We start from the raw sequence: 18,380 nt of genomic DNA on the forward strand, positions 1-18,380 counted from the left end.
CCTTCCCACCACGCTGCTGTATATCCGTCTCACCCTCCTCCCCTTCCCTTTCTCGTTTCCTCTCCTCCTCCACATTCAGTGCTCCCTCTTGCGCGTACGGTGAGCAGCAGCAGCGGCAGCAGCAAAGGCTTCAGCGCTTCTCTGACGCACCATCGGAGAGGAGATTCACAGTCCCACAGGCTGTCAACGCAGACGCTCTCGACATCTCCTCCCCAGACCTCTGCGGTCAAGCTTTCAGCATCAGCCTTGTTTGTTTTTAGTCTTTTCCCCCCATCTCCCTCCCTTATCTTGACATTTGTCCGCCTGAGCGCCGTATTTGGTGGGGATGCCCACAGTTGGCATCTCTTGGCTGGGAATTTACTTCGGAGTTGATTTTGTATCTGCAAGAACTGTCAACACGAGTGATTAATTTGTATCCCGAAATTGCCAGATTTTTTTTAAATTATTTTTTTAGGGGGGGAGGGGGGGCATCCTTCAGAACATTTTTTGTTCTTTATACAAGTGGTTCAGATTAAAGGTGAAAAGGGGGGGTTGTAGAATGAGAGGGTTGTTTGGACAGGAGATCGTTTGGATGACGGACACCGAGAGGCAGTAGCTCTCCCTCTGCAAAGCGAATCTCTGCGCCCTTGGAATATTCTCACAGAGGCACGGTTACACAGTAGAAATATTTTCTCAGTTTGCAGTCGTAATCCACGGGACGAGTTTGCCCACTGCAGGGGCTGCTGCGGCTTTTGCGTCTGTTCTGTTTTGAATTCATATCTCCTTGACGGACGGGCGCGTGAGGATCCCGGACGAGCCCGAATTTGCAATGCCCGAGCAGTGAGGGCACGGTGGGATTTCATTTGGTCACCCTGTACAGTAGCATGGCTCCAGCCCGGAGGGACTGCAGCGGCTGGGAGATGTTCCTCCCGACGGGATGTCTGCTCCTCTCTGTTTTGCTATTTCACCCTGCTCTAACCAAGGTGTGCAACGACCGCACCAAACACGGACAGGACAACAGCTGGTTCACCAGGGACGGGGAAAACTTGCCCATAATGGTTCTTATGCCCATGAACGAGTCGGCCCTGATGAGCAGCATCAGCCAAGGAATCGAGCCGGCGGTTCAGCTGGCCATCCAACACATAAGGGAGTCCGGGAAGTACTCGTTCTCACTCATCACCAAAATATACGACACCGAGGTAAACATGCAGACTAAACCTGCTCACTAAGCTGCCGCCGGCTGGCTCGGGCGTGCTTGAAACATTTGTATATGGCTTGTATGTGTGTATTTGCCTATGTGGGGGCGCGCGCGCGAACAGTCAGCTTGTGCACGTGTGTATGGCGCGCGCATTGCCCCGCAGAGCTCCACCGAGTGTCCCTCCAAAGGGGTTCTGTTATGCTTGGCATCTGCGAAGCCTCGTTGTTTTTGGCGAAGGTGTTTTTTTCTTCTTCAGTGCGCAAAAGTCAACTGTAGGTGTGCCCCCCCCTCCACACACACACACACTCACGAACATGATGTACGTGTCTGCCTCGTCCTCCTCATTTTAGCTGCTGTCGCTGGTAGTTGATAGGGCATTTAAAATGCAAGGTGCCATCACAAGGCTCTGCTTTATCTGGGTACTCTAGAGGCACACTTTTCAATGCTTTAATGGTTACTGCAATCTCTGCTATTCGCCATCACCAACCAGTGATTTAACGTTTTTTATTTTAAATTTTTTTAAAATCACAGCATCCGATCTTTGTTTCTGCAGTGGCCACTTTATAAGCGGGCTTTCAGTCATGAATCAGTGTAGCTTTCTAACGATTAAAGGGGCTGGTTCTCCTCGTGCCTGAAGATGGCGGTAATTGGTTGTACGATTTCTCCTGAATCCTGGCACCCTTGAAAAGAGCAGAACATCACAGTGTTCAAGCTCCAAATTAAGATCAATTTATTTGATAACGCTAACAACTCCAGCTGAAGTCCTCTTGAAGTTGCCAAAAGTGTAGACAATAGCTTGTTCTCCATAATCTATTTACACTTCAGTTATTTGACTCAACAGTATAGTGGTCCTTTAGGCTTAAGTAACGTCTATGCTTTTGAGCGCACACTGTGCAGCTGAGGGGTTTAATTTACCATCAACCTGCTTCCTTGATAGTTTGTCAAATTTCTATGAATTTCAGCGAGACAAGTAGAGGTTGAATGAACTGCAACTCTATTCATCTGTTTTATAGGTCGAGCCAGATCTGTTTTATTGTGCCACCTGTCCCGCTGCCTTAGAAATCAGCAGGTTTTCCTTACCGTGTGGGCACAGGTGTGTCCATGTGAAAGAGCACGCGCATCTCTGTTGACAGGGGTAAGCCCTCAGAGGCGCATGTGCTCAGACCTTGGGATTAATGTGCTGTTATGAGAGTTATGATTTTTCTCCTTCTATTCCCCTGGAGAGAAAGATGAGCTGGAAGCAAGAGGTCAGTGGGCCAGCCTGACACATGCTTGCTGGAAATGTCTGGTAGTGATGCCAGCTTTCTAATACTGGGAAGGCATGAGAACATTTTTATTTGATCACTTTGTGGCCAAAGGCTAAACTCCATTGCTCTATAAAAACCCAATGGCATTTCAGGGTGGTTTTCCCAGATGGGGCAAATGAAACTCCCAAGTTCTGGTCATGTTTTTGAAAACGACTAAGTAAGACTATTAGATGCCAGCAGTGAAACTTCTGTATTATTCTTTTAACAGCAGATCTCATAAATGTGTTGTTAAGCTGCTAACAGACTGCAGGCATCCTTGGTTGTAAAAACTAGGAAAAAATAAAATTAAAAAAGAGAGAAAAAGAATGTCCTCCAAATAGCTTATAGTATATTTACATGTGGAATCATGTGGCTCAGGACGCTGTGGTTAAAGTAAACAAGAGGCCAAGTGCAAATTGAAGCATATCACCGCTACTGAATATTCTTATTGTATGTTTGCAGAAAATAAAGAAACTGAGACTTTGGGGAAAATATGATTCCACTAACATCTGAAGATATAAGATGCTATTATTGTTTGTGAACACTTGTTTGTGTCTGAACAATAATAAGCATGTACAGCTAGAGAAGACCTTTGCCTGGGAGGGGGATATCACTGTAGTGCTGATTATATTGCTTTCACCCGCTGACTCACTTATAGGACCAATAATGTGACATCCGTGATGGTTGTGCTATTGCCTATATATGCGTTTTCATTGTACATTTCTTGCAATATCATTTTTAACTTACACACAAAGGAATGACCTAAACACACACTCACAAACAAAGGGATGGACCCAACTTTCCACCAAGCACATGCTTGTCAGAAAATAATACATGCATGAGTGCGTTTGTTGCAGCTAGCAGCAGGCCAAGTGTGTGCCTGCGTTGTGCTTGTACACATGTGTCTGTGTTTGTGTGGGCACTGGGATTTAGCCCTGCAGATGTAAGTAATCAGTCCCCGAGCACAGGCTCTTTATCCCTTTATCCCCTGTCAGTGGAGCCATGGGTTAACTGAGCAGGCCTGGTCCATCCTTGTGCAGTGTGGGGCTGGGTGGTGGTGGTGTAGATGACAGTGAGGCACTCAGGAGCTGTCCTGCAGTAAAAGGCCGCAGAGTTGAGGCTGGTGAGCTAGTGTTTGGTGGATTGAAGAGGCAGCTAATGGAAGTAGAGCAGATATTCTGCCTTGGTGGTTTCAAATTAGTCTGATCAGACTGACAACCAACTCTTGAGATGTTTCAGCAGCACAGACAATTCAGCAGGCTGAGACAATTTCACATGAAAATACAGCCTTACTTAAAAAAAACAAAAAAACAGAGCATTTGAGGTAGAAAAGAAGCAGGATGGATTATATCAACTAGAAGGCTTAGCGGTGGAGCAGGAGTTGGTCCTTTACTGCAGCTAGATGTGTGAGTGTGGATTTTTAGTGTAACCATGGACTGATACTGTAACTCTGCAGGCTTAGAGGATCAAAGCTTTGGAGAGGACAGGAGGCACTGGAAGAGGATGGAAGGGAGACTTTGGGCAATGAAAGGGTTCTAGGCTAAGCTACGCTAGTTCACCGGCTTATAGGATGAGTGACAGGCCCTTGAGAGGGGCCACTCAGGGAAATATCCCATTTTAGCAGAACGGTGATGGAAAGTTTTTGAATTGCAGTGACAACTTTTATTCAGCTTGAATCGTATGAGACAAAAAGCTATAAAATCAACAAGGCAAAGGTTAATACCGTGAAAATTCTAAGTGAAGCGTTGTGAATTTGAAATAATTCATTCATACACACTTAGAACTCTAGGGTAATCGCTGGACTTTGATACCTATATTCTTACAGCGAAGAGTGAACTCATCAGTAGAAACACAACGACAACGAGTTTGTTGCAGTTTGAGATGCGCATCTTTACCGTGTCCAGTGCACCGCATACAGTATACAGCTATTTCTGTTCTGCTAGAAGTGACCTATGTTTAGAGACGCCGCACACAGCTGCAGTATAAGCCGCTTCCCCTTTTCTTCTCAGAGGGCTAAATGCGACATGTCACATTTAAGCTTGTGATGGCGAGCCCGAAACCACAGTACAGTAGTCTTGTCCACGGGATGCTGAGCACCCCCACCCCCCGCTTAGTGTGTGTAAGGCATTCTGTCATTTTGTCACAAGAAGTTACGTTTTCAGTGAAAAGCCATTTTCATAATGGAGGTTACTGTTCTGCTAAGCATAGGTCTTGAGTCAAAGCGAGCTGGTTCAATGCTGATACTCTTGGTGGGGTTGAGGAAAATTTGTTTTAGCAACAGCTCTTTGTTTGTTTTGTTGGCCATTTATTTTTGTAGTTATTTGGGGGGAGAGCCTCTTAGAGTACCATCCAATGAACTTACTGTTTCACACGCTGAACTCAGCTTTAAGATTCTTTGTATAATAACCTTACACATACAAATGAAGTTCCACCTTTAAAAGTCTTGTATTTTCAAAAGGGGTCTGATGTATGCCATGTGTTATTTAAATGTGTGACACCTGCAGCATTTAGTGCCAAAGTGGTGACCTGGGAGGGTCAGCAAAGATTGCCTGTCACCATTCCTGGGAGAGGGTGAATGTTCAGCGTGAGCAGGGAAAAGCAGCATGTGGCAGTTCTGGCGCTCTCTGGGCATATAGAAAGTGCTGAGTGTGGTTGTATTCACTGACCCGACACAGATAGTGGGGATCAATGCGCAGCGGCCCTTCTCATAGAACGAACAGGATCTCAGGGGAGAATCAGAGAGTGAGGCGAGAGGGAAAGAGATGCGTAGGGCTGTTAGATGGAGATCCCGAAATAGGATTATATCATCTTCTGTGCAGGAAGAGGAAATGGCCAGCCTCTTAATTCATATTGGATCCTAATGTAATGCTGTTTGCATTGTTTCTGTCAGGCAAGTACTTTAATGGCTATTTGGGAAAAAAAAGAAAAAAGAAAAAAAGAGAGAAAGCAATTACTGCATGTAATGAGGTATGCATAATAGATCCGTAACAGGCTCCAAAGATCTTGTGTTACGTATATCCCAGAGGTGGGACCAAGTCATTGTTTTGCAAGTCTCAAGTAAGTCTCAAGTCTTTATCCTCAAGTCTCAAGTCAAGTCTCAAGTAATGTCAGGCAAGTCAGAGTCGAGTCTCAAGTCACTGGTGTAAAAGTCCGAGTCAAGTCACAAGTCTGAAACTTTGAATTTCAAGTCCTTTCGAGTCTTTAAAAAAAAAAACGAAAAAATAATGTTGCAGTTATATGCTAAATGTAAATATTAGACCATGTAATTTTAAAATCTGTGTTTTTCTCAACACATGACAAAATAGTGAACTTAGAAAATATACACAAATTGTGAAATTGCACCTCTTTAAAATGCAGCTCAATTAAACCTAGCTCCAAGAATAATTTTCACCGACAGTTCTGAGATAAGCTGCATGTTATTCTTGGATGCGGTTGTAGGACCAGCTTTAAAATCGCATGACAAAAATATCATACACATTAAAAAAAAACTGTATCACCAACGTAGCCTGGACAACATTTGCTAGTTAGATGAAGTCAGCTATCTCATCTTAGCATATTTATATGCATATTTATAATTATACGGTTCTTGGAGTGAGTGCATACACTCATGAAGTTTAGTAACTTCAGGTCACTGCAACAAGCCCAGGTACAGTTTACCGACGGATGGGTGCAGGACCTTGAAATGCACCGTGTAGAACGAAAGACCATCGTACGTATCATAAGTTTACCAGTCTCACAAATTGTCGTCATAAATACACATTCCTTAACAGTTTATTAATAGGACCTTTGAGCTCAACGGTAATTAATTAGTAGTAGAAATAATTTCTGGTACCCATCACAGAAATGTAGCAGTGACAATAATACTGTATGCTGTAATCGTACTGGACAATTAGTGATACAAAAAACCTGTTTTATCCTGTGAATAAAAGTATATGTTTTTGTCAATGTGCCATAATAACAGAGGCGAAACGCAATATTGTGTCAGGACAATTCACTATTCATGCACAATAAACAAAGGAGCATAGCGCGACAATTTCTGTTCAGCGCCAGACTTGCTTGTAACCTATATCACTAATTATGTTAAGAAAAATGACGTATTAACTACTAAAAAACACTGACCTTCGTGTAAATGCTTGGAGCAGACTAACCTGTGAGCTGGAGTGTTCTGGGACGTTATATTTTATCTTTGAATGGCTGCAATCCAGGCCATCCGTCGCGTCTTTGTTACTTCGGAAACATGGCTCGAACAATTTCTCTTCAACGACATAATCCGATAACAACCGATCTCTTTACCCGTCGGCTTCCCGTGGCTGTCATGCGACCGGCTATTGCAGTTAATAATACAACAGCTTCTTGACATTTTTGTGTTTCTTTTTATCGCTGTATAACTGATTTTAATTGAAAGCCTGCGTGCGCTAGTACCGCTTGCCACGAGTTCCCAGAATCCTTTGCGGTTCTACCCGTGAATGACATCACATTTTCAATCTCTATATAATATGCATGTTAAATTTTATATTTAGGGTAAAATATCAAGTCTTTTCAAGTAAACCGGTTCAAGTCCAATTCAAGTCCCAGGTCATTGGTGTAAAAGTCCAAGTCAAGTCACAAGTCTTAGAACATTTTTTCAAGTCAAGTCTAAAGTCATAAAATTAATGACTCGAGTCTGACTCGAGTCCAAGTCATGTGACTCGAGTCCACACCTCTGGTATATCCCCTCAGAAATTGATCACAGTGTTTTCTTTATTTGAATGTTTTCACACTGTGATTTAACAAAATGAAAGAAGCATGGGTCACAGTTTAATAAATATGCCAAATCTGAGCATTAATTGCTGACCTTTGTCTGAGTCAGCCTGCCAGTGGCCTGGAGGGCTTGAGCGAGACAAATAGCAAATGTGAACTTTCTTGATGAAAGGCTCTTTACGCGCCCCGAAGCTGGCTTTACAACAGATATTGTGACACACAAGTACACAGAATATTTCGCATAAATGAAACACACAAACAGGCATGCAGCGCATTCACGCCTACATATGGTCACGGCTGTTGTCGATTGGCACCCCTGCAGCACTGCCTGAGGTCAGGATATTGTAGTCACTTGAGCAGTTAGACATGAAGTGTTGTTCATCTCCGGAAAAAGGAAAATGGACCCGCGGGTTCATCAGACCGAGTTATGCAACGTCAATTTGGGCTTTTCCTTGACAGATTTAAGTCTCCTCCCTGTTGTATTTTTTTACTATCAAATGGTTGGAAATAATAAGAAAATGGAATGATTTCTGTCAAAGAAAGATAGCACGCTCATTGTCTGTTATCCCTAGAATCATGCTTACTACCATGTTATTACCCCCTAAGGACCTACTGTGAGCCAGGAAAAGCCTTGGAAAATCATTTAAAAAATCTTTTGTACCATGCATCTTAAATACACTGAATGATTAATGTAAATATTTGTCAAAGGATGCAAAGTTTGCATGAAAGACAATAAAGAATGCCTTTTTTTTGAGCATCCACACTCCAGAACTTTCAGAACTACTTGTTCCCTGTGCCCATCTCTTATACACCAACACTTTTTAATCACAATGGACCTGACCTTTTGACCACACTTTTCTGCTTCTCCCAGATGTTATTCCAAAGCTTACAAAGAGAAAAAAAGCCCTGTTTGACTTCTTCTTTTATCTGGTACATTGCTTCACACAGACCTCCTTTCTAATGTCTTAATTGCACAATGCTGTATTTGACATTGCTGGTGTTTTGACCACTAAAATTCAATGAGCGAGTTCAAGTGTGGCAAAAACAAATTAGAGCCCGCAGCTTGCATTTGCCTAGTGCAGATTAAAGCATGTTTGACGGATTCTTATTGTTTGCGCTTGTGTGTTGCTAATTTGATGGCGTAAGAGAGCTTGCACGGTCTTGTATATATTGTCTGCGCTTTCATGCTGCTTTTATGCCCGATGCGCTGACCCAATCAGGCTAATCACGTGAGAGGCAGCGGCGTAATTCCATTGTAAAAGCACTCTAAGCAAGTCCTGTTGGTTGCTTGCAAAGCAATCAGAATGTGTGTTTGCACTTGAGTGCTGCTGGAGGTTGGGGAAAGGATGGGAAATAGTCTGTGCACTGGATGTGTGGGTGGAGGTACTTATGTATATCTCTGTGGTTGGTGAACGTGATTGACCGAATGGTGATGGACTGAATCACCCCGCGCTGATATTGTTAAAATCGGGCAATTACACTGGAGCCTTCCACTGAAATAGAACACAGCAAAACTGCTGCTGTTAAAGGCATCAGGCATCACATTGTTAAAAGTATATTCTTGTTAATTTAGATCTTTATTAGCACACTGAAATAGAACATATAGAGCCAAGTAGCCTATTTTTAGTCCAAGATTGTTGATGTTGTAGTCAGTGGACTGTGCTGTAGTGTGTGCAATCATTTTGGTGTTCCATAAATGGGCATATGCGAGTATATATCAGTGCAAGCACTTGGGTAACCGTCTTTACCAAAAACACTAAACCCCAATAATGATCTGTCGCTATATCTAAATATACTCTAGCATTGTGTGTCACCTTAAACAATGAATCCAGCATCTAAATCTGCATACGTCGCTCTGACTTCACTGCATCTTAATTACAGCCAGTCGGAGCGGTGGTGTAGTAAAAGCGTTAATGAATTCAGCTCGTGATAATCAATTAGTTTTCAAATTAATTTGTCATTGTCAAATTTTAATCTTCCTTTCTTTATGCCTTCCTATTGTGCTTTCGCAGCAGATGCTATGATGAGACATCTGTTGGCATGCCCCCCTTACTCATCTTTTTCTTTCTTTCTTCAATGACTCTACTGTCATTGAGATGCACAATGACTCCAAAAGGTGGCAAACCAGGCATCTGGTTGCCATTAACATTAAACAAACAATTTCAGTACAAACCGTACAGCTGAATGACGGACACCCAGGAGGTAGAAAATGGGTGGGAGGATCAATGGGGAGGTGGGAGAGGCAGAAAATAGTGACTTGAGGAGGACGAGTTAAGGGAGATATAGCGTGAGGCGGCTAAACGGGAGAAAAAATACAAGTTTAAAAAGCTGGGAAATGGATGAAAATCTCTCATCTTTATTCAGTGCTGCTGAAAACACTGACAAGATGGCTGCTGCCATGTTGAGCACAACACTACGTCAGTCTGTCTGGCTGCCTCTGCTGGTGCATCTATAAAGTTGCCACTGATCACCAGCCAAGCCATTTGCGCAGGCAATTAGCACAGCAAATGTTTATCTGCTACTGTACTGCAAACTGTTTAAAAAGTCACTCTTAGCTCCCAAATGTGGCGTGCGCACGATGGTTTCTGCACTTTTTAGGTTTCCAAATAATACTTAAGATGTTCTAATCTATTTATTGATCCTGTTTTCTGCAAACAAGACCTCTAAAGAGGACCAGGAAAATATGTGTTTGCGTGCTTATGGTTACCAACCCCAAGAGAGGTTTCTTGCTGCGGCACATCTGGAGAATTTCCATCACTAAACGGCCTCGTATGTATGCAAGGGTGACACACATAAAATTCCTTCTCTTGTAATTATTTCGTCTTTAACCCCCCCAAAAAGCAGACCGTGACCAAGGTCCTACTACTGCAGATGACCTTTTTAAATAATGACTTGTGTTCTGCCCAATATCGCCCTTGTCAGCTGTTATTATGCCTCAATCCTGCAAATTTTCCATCCCCTCACTCCATCACTGTCCGCTTCTCTCACTCCTCATCAATCCTCCACCCCCTCACGTACGCACACATACTCACAGACATCGCATTCACCTCCCTGTCTTTCTCCCGTGAGTGGACAGAAATGAAAGGATTACCGTGGAATGGGTGTGCTGTTGTCATTAGAGATTGGACAAATACTCTGTGCATGTCCCTGTCTGTCGCTCTCTCAAGGGGACCCAGCAAAGAGCAATAAGCAGAGAGAGTCTGTCCTTTCTGCTCCTGTAATTACATTAAAGCTCGTGTAATTCTTGGCCAAAAAGCCAACAAAATATTGCCTGCTTCTTGGGAGGAGATGCACGCATGTGGGTACACAGTCATGTGACCTGGCCTAAAGTATGCCCGCCATGAGAAAGTGACTTCATACAGGTGGACGTTTTCAGCCACTTCACGCCAAAGAATAATAGCCTTTCTTGCTTAATCGCCATCTACACTTGCAGATAGTCTTGCAGGCTTTCTCTATCATGGCTGCACATACACACACACACACACACACACACACTAGACTTGATCAGCTACTGCTGTTGCACTAACAAAGATAATATAAAAACATGTTATTGCAAGAAAATGTGTATTACTTGCTGATAACCCAGCACACTTGACCAGTTAAGAGGGCAGGACTATGTACTATGAAGCAAGTTCGACTTGGCTTTGCGTTAGCTAGCTCAACAAAACATAAAACCTAATAACAGATAATGAATATCGAGTTTTCTGCTTCGGGCTCTCACATAAAAGGGGGCATTTGAATCATGTTCCATACAAATTAAGCTGATAGTCCATTAAAAAGGAACAGGTCATGGACAGTTATAAAGGATCTGAACCCCCCCTCACAAAAAACAAAAACAGTAATTCGTGTGCTGCAGATAAAGCAAGAGAGCAACGCAGTGGAAGATTATCAGTCTCGTTAAATAAGTTAATATATTGATTTTACCAGTGCACTCTCGGTGCTGGTGTTTATTTCTAACGTGATAGCTGCACATTAGAGCTCTGAAACATTAAACTGGATCCATTTAAACATTATCTCTCAAGAAGTGCATTTAGGTCTGATACTGTCATGAAGTCAATATTAAAAACATTTTGTTTTGTTTTTTTGCCAAATCAAAGTAAAATTGATCTTATTGATTTACCACACCCTTGTTACTAATGCATGGCTCAACAGGTTGGCATACTGGATATAAGCTATTCTCTCAGCTGAGAATCTCTGTTACTGTTGGAGTCTATTATCAAAAGATAAGAGAAAATGTGGCACTTTTAGACCCTTGAAAACCAAAAGTTTCAACATAACCTGTTAACATAATGTTAACATAAGAGCACAACTTGCCAAAGAGAAAGAAGAGCTGCCCATGTGACATTGAATTGTCTGACTTTATGCTCAGCACACCTTGTTAAACCATCAATCTCTCTTCGTAACACGGCCCAAAGGTCCAGTGCAGTTTGGTCAAAACGCTTTGCTCAAATGGCGTTTTAATACCATCTGTTTCCACACAATATGATTATTTATCCACGTGATACCATCATGAAACATATTAGTGAGTAATTGTTGTTCTCCAATGGTTCACATAGCTTTTCTCGCAATGTTCCAGTAGAACACAGCAGTGGAGCCTATAATGGAAGCCTACTACTGTTGAAAAGCAATTAAAGAATGCCATTAAACTATTAAACAATAATGTGAATACTGAACTCTATGATGTATACATTGTATACATGATGTATACATGATGACTCTGGAGAACAAATTATGGTAATATACAGGAGACTAGGAGAATTTTCGCATCAAATTTTTAAAGTGGTTGTGAGCAATAGTTCTCTAGTCTTTCTGGAGGTCTTTCAAGAACTTTGAATGCCCTTCAAGAAGCCTGGAAGACTATTCCTGAAGACTACTTGAAGAAATAACAAAGTGTTTTGTCGTATATACTGTAATTCCATTTATGATTGTACATTTTAAGTTTTTTTCCTCTATTTTCCTAGCAAAATATAAATAAACGAGGGCTGCCTTAAGACTTTTGCACAGTATTGTATATTAGCTTTTTGAACAATATATCATGCTTCCATTTCTTTTGTGTGCAGTTTATATTTTGTGGCCATCAAACATTGTGGTTTGGCATGTTTTTCTTGTAACTGATATAATTACATTTTGACTTATTACATGTGCTGAAAATGAGCACTGAAAATGTAACCGTCAGGATTTGTTTCAGGTAGCGGACTCCAGCGTGCATCCACGTGCCACACTGCACATCTCTGCTCGGCAGTCTCTGATACACATCAGACCTTTGTCCATTTGCCGTCCGCACATGGTGGATACTATTTCCCCATCCGCGATTACTGGGCCCTGTTAGCGAAAAGCAGTTGGTGAGCCCATTGTGAGCCAAGAGCGATAACAACAGACAGTAGAATCACAGATGTAACCTGCACACACACACACACACACACACACACGCACCCAGCCACTCTGCCTAAGTGCCCATGCACAGTAGCAATGGTATACACATCTGTCATGCCCATCCAAAGCAGGCAATCATGTCGTATGCGATCACAAAAGGCTGTGCAATGATGATAAGAGATTATTTCCAACCAGGCTCTATCTGCTGTGACTCAGTCCTAATCTTTGTGCATGTATATGTTTCTGCGTGTGCGTGTGTGTGCACATGTGTGTGTCATCATGGATGGATAGTTTGATAAATGAATAGCAAAACAGATTACATTGTTCTTTCTTATGTTGTATCAGTGGAATTGTGTTTTGTCAGAGCGTTTTGCTTTAAGCATTTCCATTTGGCAAACAAACCCCAATGCACAGCCTCTCTCACACACACACACACACACACACACACACACACACACACACACACACACACACACACACACACACACACACACACACACACACAGCATACCGTTACTCACACCATTGCACACTGCCGCTACACTGCAAAAGTTGCTCTTGGCTGCTCTACATGTTGCAATGAAAAAAAAAGTTAATACATTGCTAAACAAACCATGTTACAGGCAATAGAGCAGGGACTGAGGCTGTAAAGAGCAGTTAGTGTTACAGAGCTTGTTGCTGATAGATCGGGATCGGGGCCCTGGTTGGACTGACCTGCAGTTGCCCGTCTGACTAATGAACTGCTACTGTAAGCCAGGAGCCTTTTATTACCCTTTTTATAGAGAGAAGAGGAGCGGCAGTGTATGTTTTTACCAGTCGGCTCATTCCTTTGCACAAATGAACATACAGTGGGGCAAAAAAGTATTTAGTCAGCCACCGATTGTGCAAGTTCCCCCACTTAAAATGATGACAGAGGTCAGTAATTTGCACCAGAGGTACACTTCAACTGTGAGAGACAGAATGTGAAAAAAAAATCCATGAATTCACATGGTAGGATTTGTAAAGAATTTATTTGTAAATTAGGGTGAAAAATAATTATTTGGTCACCTCAAACATGGAAAATCTCTGGCTCTCACAGACCTGTAACGTCCTCTGTAAGAAGCTTTTCTGTCCCCCACTCGTTACCTGTATGAATGGCACCTGTTTGAACTCATCATCTGTATAAAAGACACCTGTCCACAGCCTCAAACAGTCAGACTCCAAACTCCGCCATGGCCAAGACCAAAGAGCTTTCGAAGGACACCAGGAAAAGTATTGTAGACCTGCACCAGACTGGGAAGAGTGAATCTACAATAGGCAAGCAGCTTGGTGTGAAAAAATCAACTGTGGGAGCAATCATCAGAAAATGGAAGACATACAAGACCACTGATAATCTCCCTCGATCTGGGGCTCCACGCAAGATCTCATCCCGTGGGGTCAAAATGATCATGAGAACGGTGAGCAAAGATCCCAGAACCACACGGGGGGACCTGGTGAATGACCTGCAGAGAGCTGGGACCAAAGTAACAAAGGTCACCATCAGTAACACACTACAACGGCAGGGAATCAAATCCCGCAGTGCCAGACGTGTTCCGCTGCTGAAGCCAGTGCATGTCCAGGCCCGTCTGAAGTTTGCCAGAGAGCACATGGATGATACAGCAGAGGATTGGGAGAATGTCATGTGGTCAGATGAAACCAAAGTAGAACTTTTTGGTATAAACTCAACTCGTCGTGTTTGGAGGAAGAAGAATACTGAGTTGCGTCCCAAGAACACCATACCTACTGTGACGCATGGGGGTGGAAACATCATGCTATGGGGCTGTTTTTCTGCCAAGGGGACAGAACGACTGATCCGTGTTAAGGACAGAATGAATGGGGCCATGTATCGTGAGATTTTGAGCCAAAACCTCCTTCCATCAGTGAGAACTTTGAAGATGAAACGAGGCTGGGTCTTCCAACATGACAATGATCCAAAACACACCGCCCGGGCAACAAAGGAATGGCTCCGTAAGAAGCATTTGAAAGTCCTGGAGTGGCCTAGCCAGTCTCCAGACCTCAACCCCATAGAAAATCTGTGGCGGGAGTTGAAAGTCCGTGTTGCTCGGCGACAGCCCCAAAACATCACTGCTCTCGAGAAGATCTGCATGGAGGAATGGGCCAAAATACCAGCTACTGTGTGTGCAAACCTGGTAAAGACCTATAGTAAACGTTTGACCTCTGTTATTGCCAACAAAGGTTATGTTACAAAGTATTGAGTCGTATTTTTGTTATTGACCAAATACTTATTTTCCACCCTGATTTACGAATAAATTCTTTACAAATCCTACCATGTGGATTCATGGATTTTTTTTTCACATTCTGTCTCTCACAGTTGAAGTGTACCTCTGGTGCAAATTACTGACCTCTGTCATCATTTTAGGTGGGGGAACTTGCACAATCGGTGGCTGACTAAATACTTTTTTGCCCCACTGTACACGTGCAACAAACCTAAGCCCAGAACTGTTGATCGCTCAGGCTTTATAAAGAGCCTAAAATAAACCACAGACGCGATCTGTTGGGAAATGTTGTCTCAAACTGAACCTTGCAGGAACATCTTCGAGTCAAGTGTTTGTTCAGGTTTTGTGTACTCACATCGATCACGACAGAATGTGTGCGATTAGGTGTTAAGCAGCAACCTAATGCTTCATAACGTAAAAGGATAGTGAAAGTGATTTTTAGTGATGAAGCTGAGAGCCACAGATGTCGGCTTTTTAGCATTCAATCCCAAATGCTTAGATGTACTTTGGACCAAATCTACATGGTGATTAAACCGAATAGATGCAGGCAAATATTTGACCAATGATCAAGGGATAGAAACACTAGTATCCTTGCCATCTTAGAGTTTCCTGTGATGCTCACGTCGATCAGCAGTCTGTCTGGACCGATGGATTGTCGACTTGAGCAAATGTCTTCGGATATGCAGGATGCAAACGAGCGCCTTTTTGACGTCTTGCAAATAAATTGCAATCTCAAGAATCAAAAGGACCCCACAGTATGCTCTGGAGGATTCAGTCTGTACTTCAAGAAGTGCACTTGAAGAAGATGAGTGCAATCATGAAATGCACTTTCTGACCTAGATTATGTGTAAATCATCCTCTGAACACTGAACATATTCTGAATCCTTACACTAAAGTATAAGCGTAAGCATTTGAAAGCCCTTTAGATATTAATATATGTATATGGATAATATTAATTCATACCCACACATTTAAAAAAAAGCTGGATGAACAACAACTAATGCATCGACAGTTTCAGCAGATTTTTTCACATCATTTCTAAAGACCTTAAATAACACATTGATAAGCAGGATTTAAAAATACTTTTAGAAAGTTTAAACATCTAAATATATTTCTATGTTTTTAAAAGTAAAATCAGGAAATGGTAATTGACATGTTTAATATAGACTGAGCGGATATACATAGTATAATCTAATAAGCCTCATCTCAGACGGTCTTATCTGGTGATAACACTATTTTCCTGATTAGATGCTCTCACTTCCATGCTGATTTCATGCCTCCATCCAAATGCAGACCAGTCTTTGCCAGAAAGCAGCTCTTCTGTTCGTGTGTATTGATTTCATGGCTAAAAACAGGGTGATGGCAGAACGCCTGTTCCATTCTTCCTATTGGGAAACATCCAAGAACAACTGCTGCCACCCTTTTTGCTACGACTTAAAAACGGGCAGCTTGTTGGCAGTATGAATTCACCTACACCTTTTCTTTCATTCATTATATACCATCAGCTAAATCGCATTTTAAGTAGTCCTTTAAATGTGTCCTATTTTCATTTGATATCTGACAGGACATTTTTCAATAGTATTTCATAGCCGCAGTGAAACGCCTTAGAAATGAACTCCTGGGGTTTTCACCAATGCTGCCATAGAACTGGCCTTGTCAGCCATCTTTTATTAAACCCTTCAATTATGTTTGAAATTGTAAAGAAAATGATCATCTTGGGTGAACATCACTAACGATAATCACTCAGCTATATACTGTAAAGCAATTAAATCCCCAAGGTATACAATAAATCGAAGTGCTGAAGTGACATAAAAGTAAAAGTTCATTCTGGGAGGAAACTGGCGTTTTACGGTGCAAGAATCTCCCTGTCATGTATCATTCCTGCGTTTCCTGCTGTGATGGTTATTTGGCTTTCAGAACCATTTATTGCCTTAGATTGATGTGGCCAATGAACAGGGATAGCTGGTTAGGCTGATGACACCCCAAGCTGTGAGAAGTAAGGATGTCTATCACGTTAATTCAATAGAAAGCAGTTGGATAGTGAGTGAGATTTCATTATTCCAAGTAAAGGATATAATTCAAGGCAAAGCGCAACAAGCTGCCTGTTCGGTCAACTGTGACATTCTTGGAGTTGCAGTAGTTTTTACAGTGTAAAATTTGCAAACCAAACAATCCAAATGCTAATTTTAAAGGTCCTCTCCATGCCAGGGGCTCTAGTTCCATTTTGCAGACTCTTTAAAAGGAAAAACCAACTCATGTCCACACTGAGCTACAGTTCATGTTGCACTAATTACTACCCTTATTAGTATTCTAGTGGAACATCAGCAATTAAAATAACCATTAAAACCAGAAGGATCTCCTGCAGCGAGGCTTAAAAGAGGAAAACAGGAACATGTAACATGTATGTTTTATTAGTTGTTTCCAATGTTCAGCACACAAATGGGTAAAAGGTGTAATATGTCTTTCGAACGTATGTAAATTATGTTGAAACGGGGCATCATGTAGGGGAAGCGCTCTGCACATGCCATGCGTTTGTTCGTGAGGTTGGTAAACCTGCTAACTGCATATACCGCAGAGGTAGAGGTGGACGTGATCACAGCTGATGCACGTCGTCTGCTCTACATAATGTTGGAGCTTTGATCATACAACCTCACACTTAGTCCGCAAACAAAGGCGCACGGACCCGAAAGGATGAGTGTGTGCTCGAGTTTTTGTGCGCTCGTTGACAATCTCTGAATTTTACAAAAAGCAAGGCACACTATCCAGAGGTTGTGCGCATGAATATTTAAAGGTGGCATGCTAAACAACTCTCCGGTGCTGACCTGTTGCTGCGTGTATTCTTATTGAATAAGTAAACGTGCCTCATATTTACAACATCACTGCTTTTATGATGCATGAATCAGAATTATACATGGTCCCCGGTGGTTGTTGGCAGCCTCCCTCTACATAAATATTATCTGTGTGCCCCGACTCTGTGCTGCTCTGTTGACTTGCTCTTACACACAAGGGAGCTTCTATTGATTTCTAGAAGGCCTTCATGCTGACTTCTTAAGCTAACAGGAATCGCATTTTCAAAAATGGGCCTTCCACTGCTTTTTTTGTTCAAAACGCCTCCTTCTGTGCGTGTTTCCTCAAGTACGCCGCTATTTAACTTTACTTAACTTTAGCCAGTGGATTTTCCTGTTATTCGCTCTAGTTTTGTGGAAGAGGCTTTTATGTGTCACATTTTAAATTTCTTGTCGCAAAGTGAACAAAAAGTGGACTTAGAGTGTAAATAAAAGGAGGCACACTGTAATGACAGTATTGCTATTGTTTAATAGTTGTACTTTAATGTTAAAAAACAAGCGTTAAAAGGGTTAGACCTAGGTTTTTATAATGTTATTATATTGAAATATGCCTGCATACTCTTTTCAAGCTGTCAATGACGTTGCATCGAAGAGGGAATCAGCGTTAGCCCGGCTGTTCCTCGAGGCAGAGTGTGTGACAACGGCGGCAAAAGGACTGCGGGTTCGCGACCATATCTTTCTTTCTTTTTTTGATGGAGGGCAA

The 18,380-nt window shown here is 42.2% G+C and overlaps 1 protein-coding gene across 1 annotated transcript in view; it reads left to right on the forward strand.

Annotated features, from left to right (window-relative positions):
* Nucleotides 1-863: 863 nt before the first annotated feature.
* gabbr2 (gamma-aminobutyric acid (GABA) B receptor, 2) overlaps nucleotides 864-18,380 on the forward strand; it is a 222,241-nt gene continuing 204,724 nt past the window's right edge. Inside the window, exon 1 of the mRNA XM_085346606.1 lies at nucleotides 864-1,178. Coding sequence (XP_085202732.1) covers nucleotides 864-1,178 — 315 coding nt within the window. The remainder of the gene's footprint in view (nucleotides 1,179-18,380) is intronic.

The sequence above is a fragment of the Diplotaxodon limnothrissa genome, linkage group LG22, assembly GCF_057381915.1.
Source record: "Diplotaxodon limnothrissa isolate DT_005_m linkage group LG22, D_limnothrissa_male_GT1.1, whole genome shotgun sequence".
NCBI classification, from domain to species: Eukaryota; Metazoa; Chordata; class Actinopteri; order Cichliformes; family Cichlidae; genus Diplotaxodon; species Diplotaxodon limnothrissa.